General features: G+C 32.2%; 4 protein-coding genes across 6 annotated transcripts in view; 2 read left to right on the top strand and 2 right to left on the bottom strand.

The window, feature by feature from the left end:
- The window catches only part of LOC108905433 (probable phospholipid-transporting ATPase VD), a 51,775-nt gene extending 46,131 nt beyond the window's left edge, over nucleotides 1-5,644 (bottom strand). For both annotated transcript variants that reach the window (XM_018708280.2, XM_018708279.2), the window contains exons 1-2: nucleotides 5,485-5,644; nucleotides 124-543 (exon numbers count right to left, since the gene is read on the bottom strand). In XM_018708280.2, the coding sequence (XP_018563796.1) occupies nucleotides 124-533 (410 nt within the window). In that variant the 5' untranslated portion in view covers nucleotides 534-543; nucleotides 5,485-5,644. The remainder of the gene's footprint in view (nucleotides 1-123; nucleotides 544-5,484) is intronic.
- A 308-nt stretch (nucleotides 5,645-5,952) lies between these two features.
- LOC108905376 (rab GDP dissociation inhibitor alpha) lies at nucleotides 5,953-9,478 on the top strand. The gene is made up of 3 exons (XM_018708207.1): nucleotides 5,953-6,408; nucleotides 8,046-8,400; nucleotides 9,138-9,478. The coding sequence occupies exons 1-3, from the start codon at nucleotides 6,058-6,060 to the stop codon at nucleotides 9,476-9,478; spliced, it is 1,047 nt and encodes a 348-aa protein (XP_018563723.1). The 5' UTR covers nucleotides 5,953-6,057.
- Nucleotides 9,479-12,980: 3,502 nt separating this feature from the next.
- Nucleotides 12,981-17,227, bottom strand: LOC108905360 (acyl-CoA synthetase family member 4). The gene is made up of 9 exons (XM_023454029.1): nucleotides 17,162-17,227; nucleotides 16,983-17,080; nucleotides 16,298-16,803; nucleotides 15,415-16,237; nucleotides 15,053-15,362; nucleotides 14,847-14,973; nucleotides 14,055-14,091; nucleotides 13,693-14,002; nucleotides 12,981-13,613 (listed from the first exon to the last, which is right to left on the bottom strand). Exons 1-9 carry the CDS (start codon nucleotides 17,225-17,227, stop codon nucleotides 12,981-12,983), a joined length of 2,910 nt encoding a protein of 969 aa, XP_023309797.1.
- Nucleotides 17,228-17,708: 481 nt separating this feature from the next.
- LOC108905389 (protein yippee-like 5) lies at nucleotides 17,709-18,701 on the top strand. 2 transcript variants are annotated; one of them, XM_018708223.1, is made up of 3 exons: nucleotides 17,709-17,859; nucleotides 17,914-18,128; nucleotides 18,199-18,701. In XM_018708223.1, exons 2-3 carry the CDS (start codon nucleotides 17,928-17,930, stop codon nucleotides 18,367-18,369), a joined length of 372 nt encoding a protein of 123 aa, XP_018563739.1. In that variant the 5' UTR covers nucleotides 17,709-17,859; nucleotides 17,914-17,927; the 3' UTR covers nucleotides 18,370-18,701. The 2 variants fall into 2 exon arrangements, with proteins under 2 accessions (XP_018563739.1, XP_018563740.1); XM_018708224.1 differs by having other exon boundaries at nucleotides 17,709-17,804.
- Nucleotides 18,702-19,274: the final 573 nt, after the last annotated feature.

A 19,274-nucleotide genomic window follows, 5' to 3' on the forward strand; every position in this document is an offset into this window, starting at 1 on the left:
AAGCGAACCAATTTAGGTTTACGGCTATACCGTGTCTGTTGTCTTTGTACCGTGGTATTTCGGCTTGTCATGTAAGCGTCCCAAACAAACAAACAAATGGAAAATAGTAGTAAAAACACTAACCTGGAGGCCTGCCTCGAGTGTCCCTTCGCCGAACTCCTCGGCGCCGGCCCGTTGGCATTTTCCAGCTCCTTGTAACCAGGTGGAAGAATGAAATCTGTCTTGGACCCGACCCTGCTGTGGCCAGGCTTCGGCCCTCCTCCAGAGTCGGAAATCTGGCCCTGCGACAGCGCCCTCTGGTGGCCTCGCGCTCCCTTCATCGCCGAGCGACCGACAACTCCGGCCGAACCGCTGCCGCCGCCCAAGGAGGTGCCGCCTCCATGGCTGACGCTGCGGAGATGACCTCTGACTTCCGGAGAACGGATCACCTCGGGGAAGGTGTACGTGGAGCAGTGAGCGTTCGATGGTTGGGTGGAGTTCGTGTCGGTCGGTGGATTTATGGCTGCTTTCTCTGCGCTAGCGAAATTCGACATCTTACTGGATCTGTAACGCAATTTGAAAAAAAAAAAAACGTTTAGTATCGTTGAATGCTCAGGGCCAAAAAAGTTAAATGTGAATAGATTACAATTAGGTGACATTATTGGCCAGGGTCGTTTTCATAAGGCCCATGTCGGACTATTAAATAAAAAATAGAGAGTGATAGAACATCAAAAATTAAAACGTTATTTATCCTATGGGTCACGGATCTACGTATTTCGTTTTTGAGATAGCCTTTGATTGCTGTGAAAAACTCTAGCTGTATAGGGTGATATCCCGAAAGTAAGATCGAGGTTGTGATAGACTATGTTATAACCGAGTGGATCAGTAATTCTGTTTTCTGAATTTAGGAAATATCATGTAGTGTAGTGCTGTACATAAGTTTAAATTCGAAGCCGAGATACTTGTTTCATCAGCAAGCAGCATATTTTATATATTTCTTCTTCAAAAATTCTTGGCAAGTCATTTACATATACTGGAAAACATAAAGGACCCAAGACGGAACCCTGGGGTACTCTAAAATTTGACTGTAGACAATTAGATATTATTCCATTGTAAACGAAACTGTAAATTACAAATTAATGGCTAATAGGTGGGTAATATGATGAAAATTACATAAAAAAGTAATTTCTTCCATAAAATGTCATGCAGCACACAGTTAAATGCTTTACATAGATTCAAGAACTGCGGATGAACATATTTCTTCAAATTTGACATAAATGATTTCTACTATTCTATTCTATTACATCATATGTCTTCTGTGTATCAAGTTAAGTTGCCATACTTTCAGCTACTCAGAAATAATGAAACAGAAACCAAATCTTTTATTAAATTTGAAAACGAATGGTCTTAGTTTTTCTTAAACTATCATCTTCTGGTTTTATGACCATCACAGCACTGTACACCTTGTATAACAGAAAATATAAAATAAAGTCAACAACCAGCATAATTACTTTTTTATCGTTTTATTGGAATTCCTCAAATATTGAAGCATGAGTGAGGTAGAAGCTACAAATTAGGAATTTATATTACGTGTACATTGGCTATTCTGTCATGTCCTATTGTGTGGCTATATTATCAATTTATCTAAGTCAGGTTGCAAGGTGATCGAAATTGTTATATGACTAACTTGGGAGCGTAAAAACAACAATGACAAAATACTTGTTAAGTATAATATCAAATCTTTTGAAAAGGATTCTGAACAAAAAATATTTGGCACCTCTTTGTCAAATCTTTGGCACAACTTTGGAAAACCGAATAAAAGTTCTCATATATTTAGAGGAATAGTATAATGGGTTATATATTTACAATGGAAATCCTGCATGCATTAAAATTATTTTTTTAACACCGCATGTTGCGAAAGTTTCCAAAAACCTTTTTCATCAAGTGATAAGAAAACCACACCCGATATTTAAGTAAATATCCACGATAAGTTTCTCAATTTATGTCAAGTTCACAGGAAATTTTCCAATAAAGGCGTTATTTAATATTAAGGTATCCGGGAAAAAAACATGTATGTATACTTTATATAAATTATCAACAACGATATCTTTACACAATTGTATCAGAGCAATAAAAGTCGAAAGCAATCGAAAAATTATTTCATATCCACTTCCCAGGCAGCGAAATGTGACAAAATCAGTTTGAAAGAAATTGTTGCAATCGTAAGTCGGACCATGATGTCATATTGATCTCACCATTCGTTAAAAGTAGGTTTTTAAATTAACAACGTAAAAGTTTATAACAACTGTGCTCAAGGTTCGGTCCTTGATGCGGTTTGGGAATGATTGAAAACTGCCAGGACCGGCTTAAAGAGACATAAGCAATGACGAAATAAGACAGCACCAAAACAGAAAACAAAAAATAAACCTCGTTAACTTAATACATTAATTTCATTAAAAATAAGTAAAATATTTCATAGAAAGTAAGAAAGAAGTTTTTTTCTATACTCATATAGGTATAATTTTATATTGAATTTAACTCAAATTGTACGACAATTTATTAACAATTTGTTTAGTAACCAAACTTTAGTTGTTTCCACATAACAACACACGCACTCTATTGAAAATTGCCAATGCCATATAGATGACATAAAGTCAAGTAAGAATAAAAAAGCTTGCACACAATGTGGTTGTTTATTCTTTTGACACTATGTTTATCTATATTCTCTAATGTTTAATTTATCACTTTTGTATATAGACTTTGTTGACCCAAACAAGGTCAATTAATAATTTTCTGAACTTTTCAGAGAGGTAGGGATATTACATACCGACATTTAATAACTAATGAAAGACACATTTGTAAAAAATGTATGCTGGGAACAAAGCAATTCGTTCGTGGAATAAATTTCGCCCTCATATGAAATGCAATTACGGATGTACCTACCACGTGTATAGGGGAGCCGAATTCGCCTTTTCCATGAAATAAAAACACAGTTGTTCAAACTAATGAAAGGAATGTATTCTACATATTTATATGTATGTATTAGAACGACATATCACATTTAAATTAATGAAAACAGTAGGTAACCCCTTATAAAATTTATTATTTTTAAAAACGTTTTCCTTGCCAAAACAATTTGAAGCACTTGAAAGTCTACTTTAATTAATTTATAGACATTCTGGTGCTTAAACAATACCTTTGACGTCTTGTACTGACCTTTTCACGATGACGATAATACATATTTAAAAAAAGGGTCAGGGACAGTAGCAGAATCTGTAATTAGTAATTATGTTGAAATCAAAACAATGATATAACATTTCGTCTTGAGAATATTCATAATTCTTTTACTAAATTTGTAATTTTAGAAACTGACTGCTGAATATTTTCATAATAGGTACTGATTTAAATATGGAAATTTTCAAACTAAACATAGCAGCATAAAATATCTACAAAAGAATGTAATATTATTTTGTTATTTATATATAAATATTAGCCGGAATTACGATAAGGCATTTTATTATTTCACTTTTTCCTTGTTGGAATGACTCAAATACATAAGCATGTAACTGAATAAAATTTGAATTGAAATTTTTATATTTGCATTTGTATCTTTACTCTATAATCAAATATAACCGCAATGCACGTGTCATGTATAATTTTTAAAAATATGGTTTATCAAGGAAAGAAAGGTTTTTATTTTTAAATAGAGATAACATAAGGAACATAATAATGTTACATAGGGATCTGTCTTACGTTTTAATTATAGACCCGACGTAACTGACTGTAAATTGAATATTAGTATTGATATTTTTCTCAAATTATGATTTTCATAAAGAAATAATTACGATAGAAATTCAATCTCTATATCACACGCATATCTATTCGGATAAGTAATCAAAATTACAAAATCTCATCTCGTAGTTGTGTGTTTAATGTTTAATTAAACCTATGACTTGCGAAACCAAAAAGAAAAGGATATAAATTGGAATGTTGTACACATTAGTATATTTACGTAATTTTTTCTTGATGTTCTTCAGCAAAGTTTAAACAAATCATAATTATAGTGACATTTAAATCTTATCAGCTAACAGTGGCAATTAGAACCGAAATGAAAATGAAAATATGATTCTGATTTTACTTTTGAAAATAAAAAATAAATAATACTAAAGGTAGAAGAGGAAAAATCGCGGGACAAATGTAACTTATTAACCTGTGATTAAAAACACACTTTGAATGTAAGTATGGATAAAAAAAAATCTTTTACAAACAGGCATTGAGATTAAATTCACATTTCAGACATCTTATCAAATAACAATAAACAAGCCACGCACACAAAATTTGAAAGATATCAATTTCTATTGAGATAATTTTTGTTATAAGTATAATTTTTTTTATTATATGAGATATTACATTTTAACTAGGATTCATACGCAATAATTTTATGAAATCCAGATTAAATATTTAGGTATTACATCAAAACAGATAACTAAAAATTTTCTGTAAATCCTGTACAATAACAATCCACTCTATTTTATCAATGAAGATATAGATAATTCAATTAGCTATACTATTAATATCACAAATAAACGAGCATTTGTGAAGAAATACATAGAAACATACTAAGAAAATGCCTGAAAATAAAATAGATAAACATATTTAAAATTCCACTATGGAACATAAATAATGTAAGATTATTAACAAAGATATATGTCAATAATATGCACTCGTAAGAGTCTTTACAATTATTTACATCCTAATTTTTATAAGTGACTATACCCATCGTCCCATCGACTGCTAAATCGCAGCTCCCTTAGGTACTTTTTATATAGTTTTTTTTTTCAAAATTATGCAAGTATAGAGTTAGACTCTAAAGAAAATGTTGAACCTACCTATTAGGCAATATCATCTCGAATAAAATGAAATTTAGGTATAGTAAAATGATATTTTGTTTAACTAGTGATCGTTTTATATACAGTTTAGGCGTTGTGGTGAACTACTGTGGGTCCTGCATTAATTATTAATATAAATTAATCAATCGATAATAAAACTATTATTTATTTTATACAAAAAAAAATGTAATTTACCAAACTCTCTAGGTATTATAATATTAGTATAATAACTGCTTCATAAAATGAAACGATTTGATTAGGTACAAAATCATATAAGTAGAAATATTCATTTTATATTAAAAATAAAATATATTTCTCAAGTAAAATCATAAAAAAAATGATCACATGACAGTAGCAACTGCAGTTTATTCCACTATTTAGGCACCTATCTATTTAATTTTTACCTTTGGTATTTTTTGAAGTTGTACTTATTGCATTTATGGAATATACCTAGGTCGGTAATTAAAAAATGACTTATTTCAACTGAAATTGGAGAGTATCATATTTAAAATTCCCTCTGATACACTTTCTCAAAACTTCGTGTTCTGTGCCCAAAAGGGTATTTTGAGAGATGCAAGTGTGTGATAAGTACTTGTGGATTCTGCAATATTTTTACCTTTTTTTCTCATAACTTCTTGTAACTGTTGATTGATATATGTTCCTTGCAAAGCAATTGAGACATAGGTACACTAAATTAGAAAACTAAGTCACTACGCGTGAAGAACCTTAAAAAAATATCCGTACCATATACCGCACACCGATATCGCACACGTCGAACTATTCATCGCATCTCTTTCTTTACTTGCTGGCCATCCACCTCTCAAGCGTGACGCGCAAGCGCTGAGCCTTGTCTAATAAATGTCGCAGATAACTGCCAAAACGCGGATTAGCCAACTTAAAGAAAAAAATTAGAAAATATATATTTATTAAAAAGAAACTATTTGCTGTTGAATTTAGTTATATATTGTGTCGTATGATTTATGAGGAAGTTATAGTTAAAAAGAAATAACTTATAGTGCATCTGTTGGAAGGATTGGAATAAAAAATTTTTGCGCAGTGGTTGGTAATTTTCCCGTTATAAAGTTGCCTTGCTGTCAATTTCATAGTGACGTATCACTTCTTTAACAAAAGTGGGCCGTCAATCGGTATTTCACCGTCAATTAGTTAATTTATTTGTTGATTAAACGCCATGGATGAAGAATACGACGCTATTGTGTTGGGCACTGGCCTAAAGGAATGTATTTTAAGTGGAATGCTGTCTGTGTCCGGTAAAAAGGTTTTACACGTCGATCGGAACAAGTACTACGGCGGAGAGTCTGCTTCAATTTGCCCTCTGGAAGAACTATTCGCAAAATTTGGTGTCCCAGCCCCAGACGAATCATATGGACGTGGAAGAGACTGGAATGTCGATCTCATTCCCAAATTCCTTATGGCCAATGGTTCTCTCGTCAAATTGCTTATCCATACGGGCGTTACACGGTATTTAGAATTTAAATCGGTGGAAGGGAGCTATGTGTACAAGGGAGGAAAAATCGCCAAGGTGAGTGTCTTACTTTTTTTAATAGTTTTACCGAACATTACTGCAGCTAAGCTAATATCTTTCATTATGCGGTAAAAATGTCCAAGCAAAATTTCTAATGAGCCATATTTAGTGAGACTGTCAAATATCTAGATATAGACCTTTTTGAGAATATTTTTTATAAATAAAATTTTGGTTTGGGAAGTCAATTTATTCTTATAAAAATACTTCAATACTTATTATTTAATATTTCACTTTATTAATCAATGACATTACAAATTTGAGTTAAAATGGAGATGAATATAAAAATAATATCAATGTGAGATAACTGTAATGCTGTAGGTACAATATTATTCATATTGTAGATATAAAACAAATTGGTTTTCTTTGTTATCTGTGCATTGCAGAAATACTTGAGAAACGCTTTTACCTTTTATAATCAGAGTTGCGTAAAATTTATTAAACCATGAAATTTTTACAGCTAGTTTCAATTGATTTTTAAGGAAAGAAACATTTCCGTAATTGGAAATAAAAAAGTATATTTACGATAAATGTTAATTGTTAAAAGAATTAAATTCTGTATCATAAATCATTTATCATAAAACAATTTTTGTCTTCATTTTTCCTTTTGTGTTCATATACAGGATGTCGGTAAATTCTGTACATATATTTTAGGGAGTGGTTCTATAATAGGTATATAAAAGAAGACAAAATATGTGAACTTAAAATGGACTCTTATTCTGTTGCTTATAAACTGCATGCTTACTTTCTATACGGGATACAGTTTTGCAATTTAAATTACTTTTATAAGATATGTTTTTCATGAAACAGGCAATCAAAAGTTTAATAATATAAGTTGCCGCAGTGGGGCGCCACTTGGCTATTTGGTTCAAATGACATTGGACATCAATGGATTAAAACTTCATAATTTTTTTCCCAAAGACAACTAATGATTTTAGAAATATGTCCAAATTATTCCAAATATTAAAGAATAAATAAAAGTTACAAATTGTGTTTGTAATTGTTTCCAAAGACCAACAGTTCGATCAATAAATTTATCGATAATTTGCACTAGTGCAGGATTAATTTTAATTTCATTGGTTCAAGGCAGTAATAAGAAACTGTCATTTCTTTGTTTAAATATCAGATTTAACTGGTGAATAAAATTTTAAAAAGATAACACACTAATAAAATATTGAGTTGTGATTTTTTATAATTTAGAGATAAATTAAGTAACTCTCTATTACTTACACTACAGTCACAAAACCTGTTTTACATGTATCAGACTTTTACGCAAATTGATCAGGAAATTTAAAATCGATCATGATAACAGCTAATCAAAAACTATGCTGTAACAGTCACATAGAAGTAATTCATTTAAAATAAAAAGAGGTGTTAATATTGCAGAATACAATTAAAGTTCGTACTTTTGAATGAATGTTAAAAATTCCTAAAGTAGGCCAATTAAAATCAGTTCCCTCCACAGTATTTTTATTACAATGTAACTTGGCCAATTTTTTCAATAATTTTTTAGTTGACAGCTTGTTAAATGTAAAACGGAGTTTGGATTTTTTTATATAAAATTATTTCCAGTAATGAATTTTGTATGTTTCTTTTTTCTCCGTTTACACGCCACTGTGAAAAAATAATACTTTCAGGTACCTGTCGATCAAAAAGAAGCCCTCGCTTCCGATCTGATGGGCATGTTTGAAAAGAGACGGTTTCGCAATTTCTTGATCTACGTGCAAGACTTTAGCGCAGAAGATCCCAAGACATGGAAAGATTTAGATCCAAACACTCAAAACATGTTGGCGTTGTATGAAAAATTCGGTTTGGACAAGAACACGCAAGATTTCACTGGCCACGCCCTTGCTCTGCACCGCGATGATGACTACTTAAATAGGCCTGCAGTTGAAACAATCAATCGCATCAAATTGTATTCCGACTCTCTTGCCAGATATGGAAAATCACCTTATTTATATCCTATGTACGGTCTTGGAGAGTTGCCACAAGGTATGTGATTTTTTTTTATTGTGCAAAAAAAAGCAAAATTGAAAATATTTAATAATGTATAGGGCTAAATCAAAATAATAAAAACGTTTCGCATTTTATTTCTGTTACAGTATATTCGAAATATTCAACTGAAATGCAAAATATACATGACATTTTAAAAACTTGCTTTGCATAAAATTTTAATATATTCTGAATAATTTATATCGACATTTCTTACTTAAAATTGTACCGATAATGCGTAACTATAAATTCTATTGCAAAAGCACTGTTATAAAATTTGCTTTTTGTACGTTCGTAAAAATATTTGTTCTAAATAATAATTATACACCTGAATTGTTGGCAAATAGAGTTTACTGGCTTAAAAGTTACAGTTATAAATCAAGGTCATTGTTTTCTTGTTGAAGTGTTATGTGTCCTGGATATATTTTAATTACGTTAGGAGTTGAATGATAACAAAGTAGGTCTACAATTACTGCAAATTATTTCTTTTAGTATAATCTCTACCTGTGTGTTAAAAAAAGAGAATAATGTAGGTAATTATATTAATTTTTAAGATGGGAAAAGTAAATTGCTTTCATTAGTCTTCATGTTGTATGAAGTGAAATATTAGCATTACATTCGTAAAATAACTAAAGACAAAATATCATGTATATTTAAATATAATTTTTTTTTAGTAAAGAACAGAACGTTGATCACATCCACTACCATCGTAATATTCCTAAAATATTTTGTTCCAGGTTTTGCCAGGCTGTCTGCTATCTATGGAGGAACATACATGTTGGACAAGCCCATCGACGAAATCGTTCTTGGCGAAGGCGGCAAAGTAGTGGGGGTGCGTTCTGGCAATGAGATGGCCAGGTGCAAGCAAGTGTACTGCGATCCAACATACGTCCCAGACAGGGTACGCAAGAAGGGTAAGGTTATTAGGTGTATCTGCCTGATGGACCACCCCATTTCCAACACGAAAGATGCTCTTTCCACGCAGATTATAATTCCCCAGAAACAGGTTGGACGCAATTCCGATATTTACGTGTCCTTAGTGAGTTACACGCACCAGGTCGCCGCTAAGGGTAAGTAGGTTTTTCAGAATTTTAGTAAACTGTCGCAATTGATGTCCCAAGTTTTTTTCTAACTTATATTTTTTTTAAATATACAGTGTGTCTACAAATTACTTCTAAGAAAGGAGAAAGTTTTGAGATTATTTTTTGTTCATAAAAGAATGTTACTTTCCAGACAATTTTAATACTGTCTTTAATTTTGTTTTTTGACCCGTTTACTGGTGTGTGTGTGTGGAAAAAAAATATAATTGTCTTCAGTTTATAATAAAAATATTTGTCTAAGTTTGATCTTATAGGTTTTAAATCCCAGTATTGATGTTAAAAGTCAAAAAATAATCGTCAAATAAAATTTCGACTCTTATTTATGATTCAACAGCTTGGGAACGTGTATACACAGACATCTCTAATTAATGTCCACGGACTTAGAAATTTTTTTTTATAGCTTGTTTATTCAGCTTCAATTTCCTTTCTTTTAATTCTCGATACGACCATTTTTCAACAAAATATTGGACTTCTAATGAAAAAGGATCCTTTTGTTTTCAATCATCGATATCTTGGCGATAAATGGTCATATGGAGAATTGAAGGGCAGTTTCAAGGGCAAAACTGGAATAAATTTCCTATAACATGCTGCCGCAACTTTTCGGAAAAAAATATCTTTTATACGAATTTAAAAAAAAACCGGGAAAAAAAGGGTAATTTATTTTTTTTTTAAATTGACGGCTAAATTAGAAATATTTATGAAATGACAAATGTTAAGCATGACTTTTACACCCAGAAGAATCCTGTGTAGTTTCATTTCGATCTAGCGAACTGTTTCTTTATTTCAAACAGTCAAACTTTTGAAAAAAATTAAAGGGTCACGTTTTTTGAGCTTAAACACTTCAGTCATGATTAAAATGGAAAAAAATGTTTTTATTGTGTTTTTCTCACATTTTTACCGCAAATAACGTTTAAATGGATGAAAAAAAAAAAAGAAAATGAAAAAGCCGAATTGTGCTGGAAACAATTGGATTTCGTTTTCTTCAATGTCTAGAAGGTTGTTCAAAAAAACAAAAAAAAAAACGCAAAATTTCAAAAAAATTTTTCGAAAATTTTTCGAAATTTTGGTTTTCATCAATTTAAATGTTATTTGCGGTAAAAATGTGAGAAAACCTGAATATATATATTTTTTTCGATTTCAACCATGATTAGGAAGTGTTTAATCTCAAAAAAACTTGTCTAATTTTTTTCAAAAGTTTGACTGTTTGAAACAAAAAAACGGTTTGCTAGATCTTCGAATTGCATAACTGTAGCTCCTAAAAAATTTCGACTGAAAGATCTAAAAACTAGAATCTTAGAGCTTCAAAATGCTTTTTTTAAATTCCCGATACGNATGTTCATAGTTAGATGCATGTCTCATTCATTTGGTGATAAGGCACATAAACAACATAATTATGTATTATTGTGATGGATTAAATATACCAAACGAAGAAGGGTTGATGTGTATTAAATTAATGCCTACGCCTAAATTAGTAATTCTCAAGATTGTTTTTGTACTTTTTTCAGACGTACTCCTGTGGGTTAACGGAAAGCACCGAGGTTTTAAATTTTGCGCGGATTTTGAGGATTATTTATTTTAGGTTAGTGGCTTATATAAAAGCTTTGGCATTCCATTGTTCTGTTTAGGTTAATTGCTCACACAATGTGTAATATAACTGAGTTTTGTGCAAATGAAGCCCAGTATTTTTTTGCAACACAACAGTTCGAGGAACTCCGGTGGGTCCCTCAACTGCCAACCTAAAAATAAATTTAAAATTTACAAGAAATTGGGTTTTCTTCCCTTCCCAAGTTCCCAACCAGAAAAATATACAGGGTGTATCCCACAAGAAAGCGTCTCTTATACAAGGTGGTTCAAAGTTAATATTTGGATGCGCTATAGAAAATTTGATAGAGTAAGTGGAAAGGTGGGGGTCGTTCTTAAACAATAATTCATCTCAGGGATATTTAATTGTCACGCAGTGCTATACGGGAGAGAAGCGCTCATTTTGAGTGCACGAGTATTACAACAACAATTCCGTGCCGTAGATTTCGACGTTATTTGCACGATGTTCAGCAATGTTCGTAAGTTTGAGAAACCTGGTTCGACATTAAATAAACGCTTCCCCGGCCATCGAAGATTAAAAGGACCGTTGAAAACATCGAGAGAATGAGAGTGTCAGTGCGCAAACAACCAAACTTATCGTCTATCGAGTCGAAAGCGCGTGGCCGCTCTAAATGTGACGAGGTCGTCGGTGTTTCGCATCCTTCACAAAGATTAACGCGTACAAGATTCAGCTAGTGCAAGAATTAAAACCGACGGACCCCGCTGATAGACTTTTATTCGCAAACGAAACGATTAACCGATTTCCAACTGTCGACAACATTTTATTCTCAGATGAGGCTCATTTCCACCTTAATGGCCATGTCAATAATCAAAATTGCAGCTACTGGTGTGAAGAAAACCCCAAACAGGCCTCTGCATAGCCCGAAGGTCACAGTTTGGGCTGCAATGTCGGCATCCGGAATAATCGGCCCATTTTTTTTGGAGGACCATCATGGCCACACAATAACGGTTAATTCTCAGCATTGTGTCGAAATGCTTCAAACTTTTTTCACTCATGTTCTTCAAGAATTTGAAGGATACACTCAAGACACTTGGTTCCAACAGGACAGAGCCACATGCCACACTTCCAATCTCTCTTTGCCCGTCGTTCAGCCGCTTTTTTCGGGAAAATTGATTTCACGATGGGGAGACTTTCAATGGCCCTCCCGAAGCCCTGACCTGACTCCTGTGACTTTTTTCTACGGAGATATCCTAAAGTCGAGTGTACCACAACCGCCCCGCCACTCTATAAGATCTAACGAACAATATTCGACAAGAAATTGAAGAAGGAAAATTTTAGAGGTCAGCTTGAGGAGTGCCAGAACAGAAATGGGGCACATTTAGACAATGTTATCTTCAGAACATGAATTTCCAATAATTTTTTTAAATTAAAAAAAAATTGTTAGAATTGATCAGTTTGTTTTTTTATTGTTTAATTTCAAAAAGTTAACAACTCTCTCGACCATCTTGTATAAACAAAACAGTTTATATACACAGGGTGTCTTAGGAAGAGGTGCCAAGAGAATAACCACACTTTTAAGTCGTCTACAACGGCTTTTTTTTTGACAACCTAGATAAGTTGGATAACTTTTAATAACTACATACAGGGTGTTTCGCATAAGAACCAACACAGAGCAGGAACATGTAGAGGAATGCAAAATATGGTTATTTTCAGATTTTGAAAAAATCAATATCTACATATGGCAAAGTACATGTCACATTGTATAAACTTTGGTCTTAAAATGTACAATTTCCGAAATAGACCTACAAATTCTTTGTAACATCGACAACATGATAATTTCATAAAATTTGACACATTTGGTGCCTAGAAAACCATGTTAGTTATTCTGCATTTCAATTACATGTGCCAGATCAATAAAAAATGGGAAATCTTAACACTTATTTATTCACTTGTAAACAGTAAAAATTATTATCCCTACAACCTACATATATCTTATCATTACTGACGAAAGGAGAAGAAAAAACTTCTCCTGGTAACTGAATACTACTGATTAGTTCAAACGTATCAAAATCTATAACACTGATTACACCAGAATTACAAGCAGTTACAACTATATACTTCCCATTTACTTTACATAAAAAAGGTGTGGACGATATTTCTGACGTTACCATTATTTTCTTGACTAGAACACACTTAGAGTTTGAAATGTTTAATACGTTTACACATTTATCGAAACAGCCAAATAATATCTGATTTTCGTGAGACACAAGTGACGAAAATATATGTCCGTCTGCTTGATATTTCCAAAGCAGTTCTCCATTTTTGGTTTGCAAACAGTGTAAAACTCCTTGAACCGTAGGAAGTATTATATTTTCGTCCGAACTTATAAGACAAGGTGTTCCGAAAATTGGTCCGCTGCAACTTTTCTCCCAAACAATTTCACCATCTTCTGTTAAACAAAAGCACGTTGCTTTGGTAGTTGCAGCGTAGACATTTTTTTTAGCCTCGCTGTATATCGGATTTGCACTTACACTTCCATCTAATGAAGTATTCCAAAGTTTTAAACCTTCCTAAAAATGGCAAGAAGAAATAATTGACTGATCTTAATATAAATTATTATGAATTAATATACAATATTTAAGTATTTACCTTAATCGATACACAATATATTGCGTTATCATAAGATCCAAAAATCACAGCTGACCGTTTCTTACAAAAACAAGCAGAACTCTTTATTTTACTGGTCGAGGAAAACTCCCATACTATGTTTTTCTTTATAAAGTCTATGCAATACATTCTACCATTAGAACATCCTATAAATATAAAGTTGCCACACGGTGACAAGCTGGGTGTGCTTTCTATGGAATCTGGTAAAATAACTTCATAAACGACTTCACCATCACCTTGAAAGACCACGAATCTATGGGAAAAACTGCCCACAGCTACATATATCTTATTCCTAAAAGAAATATAATTCGTAGTACACAACTGTCGCTTTAACTAACACTTACTTTTCTTCGAAAACCAGAGGTGAGCCGTCGACACAAGCTTTTAAATCATATGACCACGATATTTCCANAAAAAATCAATATCTACATATGGCAAAGTGCGTGTCACATTGTATAAACTTTGGTCTTAAAATGTACAATTTCCGAAATAGACCTACAAATTCTTTGTAACATCGACAACATGATAATTTCATAAAATTTGACACATTTGGTGCCTAGAAAACCATGTTAGTTATTCTGCATTTCAATTACATGTGCCAGATCAATAAAAAATGGGAAATCTTAACACTTATTTATTCACTTGTAAACAGTAAAAATTATTATCCCTACAACCTACATATATCTTATCATTACTGACGAAAGGAGAAGAAAAAACTTCTCCTGGTAACTGAATACTACTGATTAGTTCAAACGTATCAAAATCTATAACACTGATTACACCAGAATTACAAGCAGTTACAACTATATACTTCCCATTTACTTTACATAAAAAAGGTGTGGACGATATTTCTGACGTTACCATTATTTTCTTGACTAGAACACACTTAGAGTTTGAAATGTTTAATACGTTTACACATTTATCGAAACAGCCAAATAATATCTGATTTTCGTGAGACACAAGTGACGAAAATATATGTCCGTCTGCTTGATATTTCCAAAGCAGTTCTCCATTTTTGGTTTGCAAACAGTGTAAAACTCCTTGAACCGTAGGAAGTATTATATTTTCGTCCGAACTTATAAGACAAGGTGTTCCGAAAATTGGTCCGCTGCAACTTTTCTCCCAAACAATTTCACCATCTTCTGTTAAACAAAAGCACGTTGCTTTGGTAGTTGCAGCGTAGACATTTTGTTTAGCCTCGCTGTATATTGGATTTGCACTTACACTTCCATCTAATGAAGTATTCCAAAGTTTTAAACCTTCCTAAAAATGGCAAGAAGAAATAATTGACTGATCTTAATATAAATTATTATGAATTAATATACAATATTTAAGTATTTACCTTAATCGATACACAATATATTGCGTTATCATAAGATCCAAAAATCACAGCTGACCGTTTCTTACAAAAACAAGCAGAACTCTTTATTTTACTGGTCGAGGAAAACTCCCATACTATGTTTTTATTTACAAAGTCTATGCAATACATTATACCATTAGAACATCCTATAAATATAAAGTTGCCACACGGTGACAAGCTGGGTGTGCTTTCTATGGAATCTGGTAAAATAACTTCATAAACGACTTCACCATCACCTTGAAAGACCACGAATCTATGGGAAAAACTGCCCACAGCTACATATATCTTATTCCTAAAAGAAATATAATTCGTAGTACACAACTGTCGCTTTAACTAACACTTACTTTTTTTCGAAAACCAGAGGTGAGCCGTCAACACAAGCTTTCAAATCATATGACCACGATATTTCCAAACTGCCTTTGTTTATTTTTCTCTTCTTCGTGGCATATTCCTCCAAAGTTTCAGCAACGCTCTTTTTCTTCACCAGTCTAATACCTTTTAAGTATTTAATACAATCTGCAAAACTATTTTCAAAAATCATTGTTACTAATTCATGTGGATATTCATATTGGGTAGTTTCTTTAAATTCGGACAGTAACTGTAGGGCAGTTATTGAATTTCCACCCATATCGATAAATTTATAATGTTTTAATTCAGGTAAGTTTTCCGTAGGGATTCCAACATATTTACACCAAAGCAGACTAAAGGTATTTTTATAGCTCTCTGCAATGTCTGAAATGGAGTACAACTTTTCCAATGATCTTTCATTAACTTTCCCGTGGCAAGTTAGGGGAAAATTAGTGACGATTTCTATGAAATCTGGAAAACACCCATCAGGAAGTATATTAATCAGTTTAATACGCAATTTGTCCAAAATTTTTCCTTTGATCCCTAGATCTAAATTTTTCATTAACACGAATGTCAAGAGTTTTGTATTTTTCTGTGACCAGATACATACATTTTCTAATCCTGTCTCCTGAAATATTTTGTTCTCAATTGTCGTTAAGTTTATTCTATGTCCAAATCTCTTGATGACCTTATTTTTACGACCGACCAAATACATTTTATTGTTTTTTATTTCTGCAATATCACCAGTTTCTCTAAAAACTATTTCAGATGCCTCTATTGATGATTCGTCATTTACATAGCAAATTCTTGAAGAACTACCTGCAATATAGTAAACATTCCAAAACTTGTAAATGGTCTCACATCCAAATAAATACCCACCTATAAATATTTCTCCTATCGCGCTAGTTTTCACTCCAAATTCATCACGTAGTTCTATAACCGTCGCATCTAAAGTTTGCCCTATAGGAATTTCATCGTTATGACTCTCATCCGTAATTTCATGTAATGTAGCCCAACAAGAGACCTCACTTATGCCGTACAGGTTAAATATTCTCAGTTGATCTATCCTTTCATAAGACAAAACCCTTTTAGGAAAATGTTCACCCCCAAATGCTAATATTCTGAGTTGGGGATTTTGTAAAATTCGCATTATTTGATCTTCACTCCAACGGAGAAAAACCGAAGGAACAACTTGAAGGAATGTAATAATTCCTACAGTGAATAATGCCTCATAGAGTGTTTTTGGGTTAATGTAGACTTTATATGGAACAATTAACAGGCATGCCCCACTCCGCAGAGCTAATATTAGTTCTATAATAGACGGATCAAAAGTTAAGCTTGTACCCCAGAATATCACATCCTCTGAATTTAAAGCAAACACTTTTCTGAAATTGCAATATAAAACTTAAGATGCCTAAGTACACAGGGTGTCCCAATATTCCGTGTACCTGGAAATACCACAGATACTATGGTAAGGTCAAAATATTATTTAAATTTTATTATCAAATATGCCATATACACGGAATACCGGGGACACCCTGTATATAGTTTTTTCTCTGTTTACCTTAGGTGAGATGCATTAGCTTCAATGCAAGTATTTGTGACCCTTATTAATTTATTCTCTCCAGTACTTCCAGAAGTCTGAACTACGCAAAATATATTCTGGAAATTTAAATTTGTAGAAAACGAATCACTATACTTCCATAAAATTAAGATTTTATTTTTTAACGTCACTCTATTTACTTCATGAAATAAAGGAATTTCCTTGATGTTTTCAGTTGACAAAATCCATTGCAATTTTAGAGACATATTTTTAGCAAGACTTTTTGACGTTAGAAACATAAATGTGTATTTTAATTTTTGTAAACTGGAAGATAATTAGAATAATATAGATTCCCACAAAATAAGGTAAAATCTTACCTTAAAATAATGGAAGGAATATATATATTGTGCTCCATTAACAGCCCTAAACAAATATTTTCATCATTTAAGCTTTTAATTAACATAGTTTTTATTGTTTCACTGACATTTATCATTTGTTGGTAAGTTAGCATTTCTATAATTTGTTTATCGTCACACAGTATAACTGAATATTTATTTAATTGTACAGAATCATTCAGTAAATACATTTTGCAATATTTGATTTTATGTTCAAAACTTCAAGCTGCAAATGTAAATATAAATGAAGTTAGCTTTAAGGAAGTTAGTAACAATTTAATAAAAGAGACTTTTTTAGAACGCAGAACGCACCCTTTCTTTGTTCTCAATCTGTCATATGTCATATAACAGATGATAATCAGGAAATCAGGGTAATCAGCTGTTTTTTGTTTAGGATACATTTAATTACAGAAATATAACATATTATTCGTTAGTGTTAATAAAACTTGTAAGTATTTCTGAAACAGTTACAGAACTTATTAACTATTGCAAGTTAGAAATTGGTAATATTTTATGTTTAAGTTTTATCACAATTTTTTAAAATATACTATTTCTAGACAAAGGAAAAACAATGGGTAGGATTTTCTTAGAACATATGGGAGGAAATCGCCTCTTTTCATGTGCTAGATGTGATACAAATTTAACAAATCGTTCAGAATTGATAAGTACGAGATTTACGGGAGCAACTGGACGTGCATTTTTATTTAACCGAGTGGTTAATCTGACTTACAGTGACGTACAAGACCGAGTGATGCTCACAGGAAGACATATGGTAATTGAATATAAATAATGTATATGTATACCAGGTTTAGTTAAAACTAAAGAGGCTTCTAAAATTGCAGGTTCGAGATGTCTCGTGTAAATCGTGTGATTCTAAATTGGGATGGATGTATGAGTTCGCCACAGAAGATAACCAGAAGTATAAAGAAGGACGAGTTATCCTTGAGCGGGCTCTAGTAACAGAAAGCGATGGTATGGAGGATAGAATATATAATGATAGGAGACAGAATTAACAAATTCTGCATTGACTAGATTGTTACATATTGTTGAGTATTTAAAACGTATGTAAAGTGGAGTGGAATGGAGGTCTAATTCATATGCAACTGTTTCGTAATAGTTCAGGATTGATGCCATCTATTGTAATAGATGTATGTAGGCATACAATGCTGTGCAAAATTATATCGCATAGAGAACTTGGTTTGTGACTTGTTTCGAAGAACAACATAAAGTTACCTGTTAATTTATTACGGAAGGTATGAATTTAGAATAGATGAATGTTCTGTGTAATGTATACCTTAGGTGATATTTAATAATAATAAATAATTTTACTGTTTTAAGAACTATATACCTGAGGTTTTATTGCATTTTGAAACAAATAGCTGTGCTGCAGCAGATCTCTATATGCCGTTTTGATAACCATTACAAGTTTTAGGATTTTGCAGTTGAATTTCATAAAAAAATTGGGAATACTTATATTAATTTTTTTCTAGGTAAAGGTATAAATCTTATAATTGAAAAATTAAAATTACTAGATGGAAACTTATTTTTTCTATGTATTTGTAATATTAGGTAGTAGAATAAAATTTAAATATCCGGTCATAATATATTTTTCATTTTCATGTTTGTTGTCATTGCTTGAAAAATAACACTTTAGACCAACACTGTTAGATAAAACGATACACATTTTATTTAACATGACGAAGCTTCCCATACAGTAAGTTTATTTACCTTTGTTTATCTCCTTGATGCTATCAATTTTAAGTACTAGTTGATATGCGGTAAACAAACTTATCAAGAAGCAATTTCAAAGTTTACAGATTTATTTCAAAATGTCTAGTAATAAATTTTAAAAAGGTTCAATAAAATGAGCAGTTACAGTTACATTTTATTTATATCGTTAACAAATATGTACAACTGT

The sequence above is a fragment of the Anoplophora glabripennis genome, unplaced genomic scaffold (genome assembly GCF_000390285.2).
Source record: "Anoplophora glabripennis isolate ALB-LARVAE unplaced genomic scaffold, Agla_2.0 scaffold42, whole genome shotgun sequence".
Classification (NCBI taxonomy): Eukaryota; Metazoa; Arthropoda; class Insecta; order Coleoptera; family Cerambycidae; genus Anoplophora; species Anoplophora glabripennis.

Excerpts from the sequence above, each read along its gene's own strand:
- LOC108905376 (XM_018708207.1), top strand. The coding sequence starts at position 6,058 with ATGGATGAAGAATACGACGCTATTGTGTTGGGCACTGGCCTAAAGGAA. Across the intron at positions 6,409-8,045 it reads AGGGAGGAAAAATCGCCAAG|GTACCTGTCGATCAAAAAGA; the intron begins GTGAGTGTCTTA and ends TAATACTTTCAG. Across the intron at positions 8,401-9,137 it reads TCTTGGAGAGTTGCCACAAG|GTTTTGCCAGGCTGTCTGCT; the intron begins GTATGTGATTTT and ends ATTTTGTTCCAG.
- LOC108905360 (XM_023454029.1), bottom strand. The coding sequence starts at position 17,227 with ATGTCTCTAAAATTGCAATGGATTTTGTCAACTGAAAACATCAAGGAA. Across the intron at positions 17,081-17,161 it reads AAATTCCTTTATTTCATGAA|AATATATTTTGCGTAGTTCA; the intron begins GTAAATAGAGTG and ends TTAAATTTCCAG. Across the intron at positions 15,363-15,414 it reads CCTCTGGTTTTCGAAAAAAA|GAATAAGATATATGTAGCTG; the intron begins GTAAGTGTTAGT and ends TATTTCTTTTAG.
- LOC108905389 (XM_018708223.1), top strand. The coding sequence starts at position 17,928 with ATGGGTAGGATTTTCTTAGAACATATGGGAGGAAATCGCCTCTTTTCA. Across the intron at positions 18,129-18,198 it reads TGCTCACAGGAAGACATATG|GTTCGAGATGTCTCGTGTAA; the intron begins GTAATTGAATAT and ends CTAAAATTGCAG.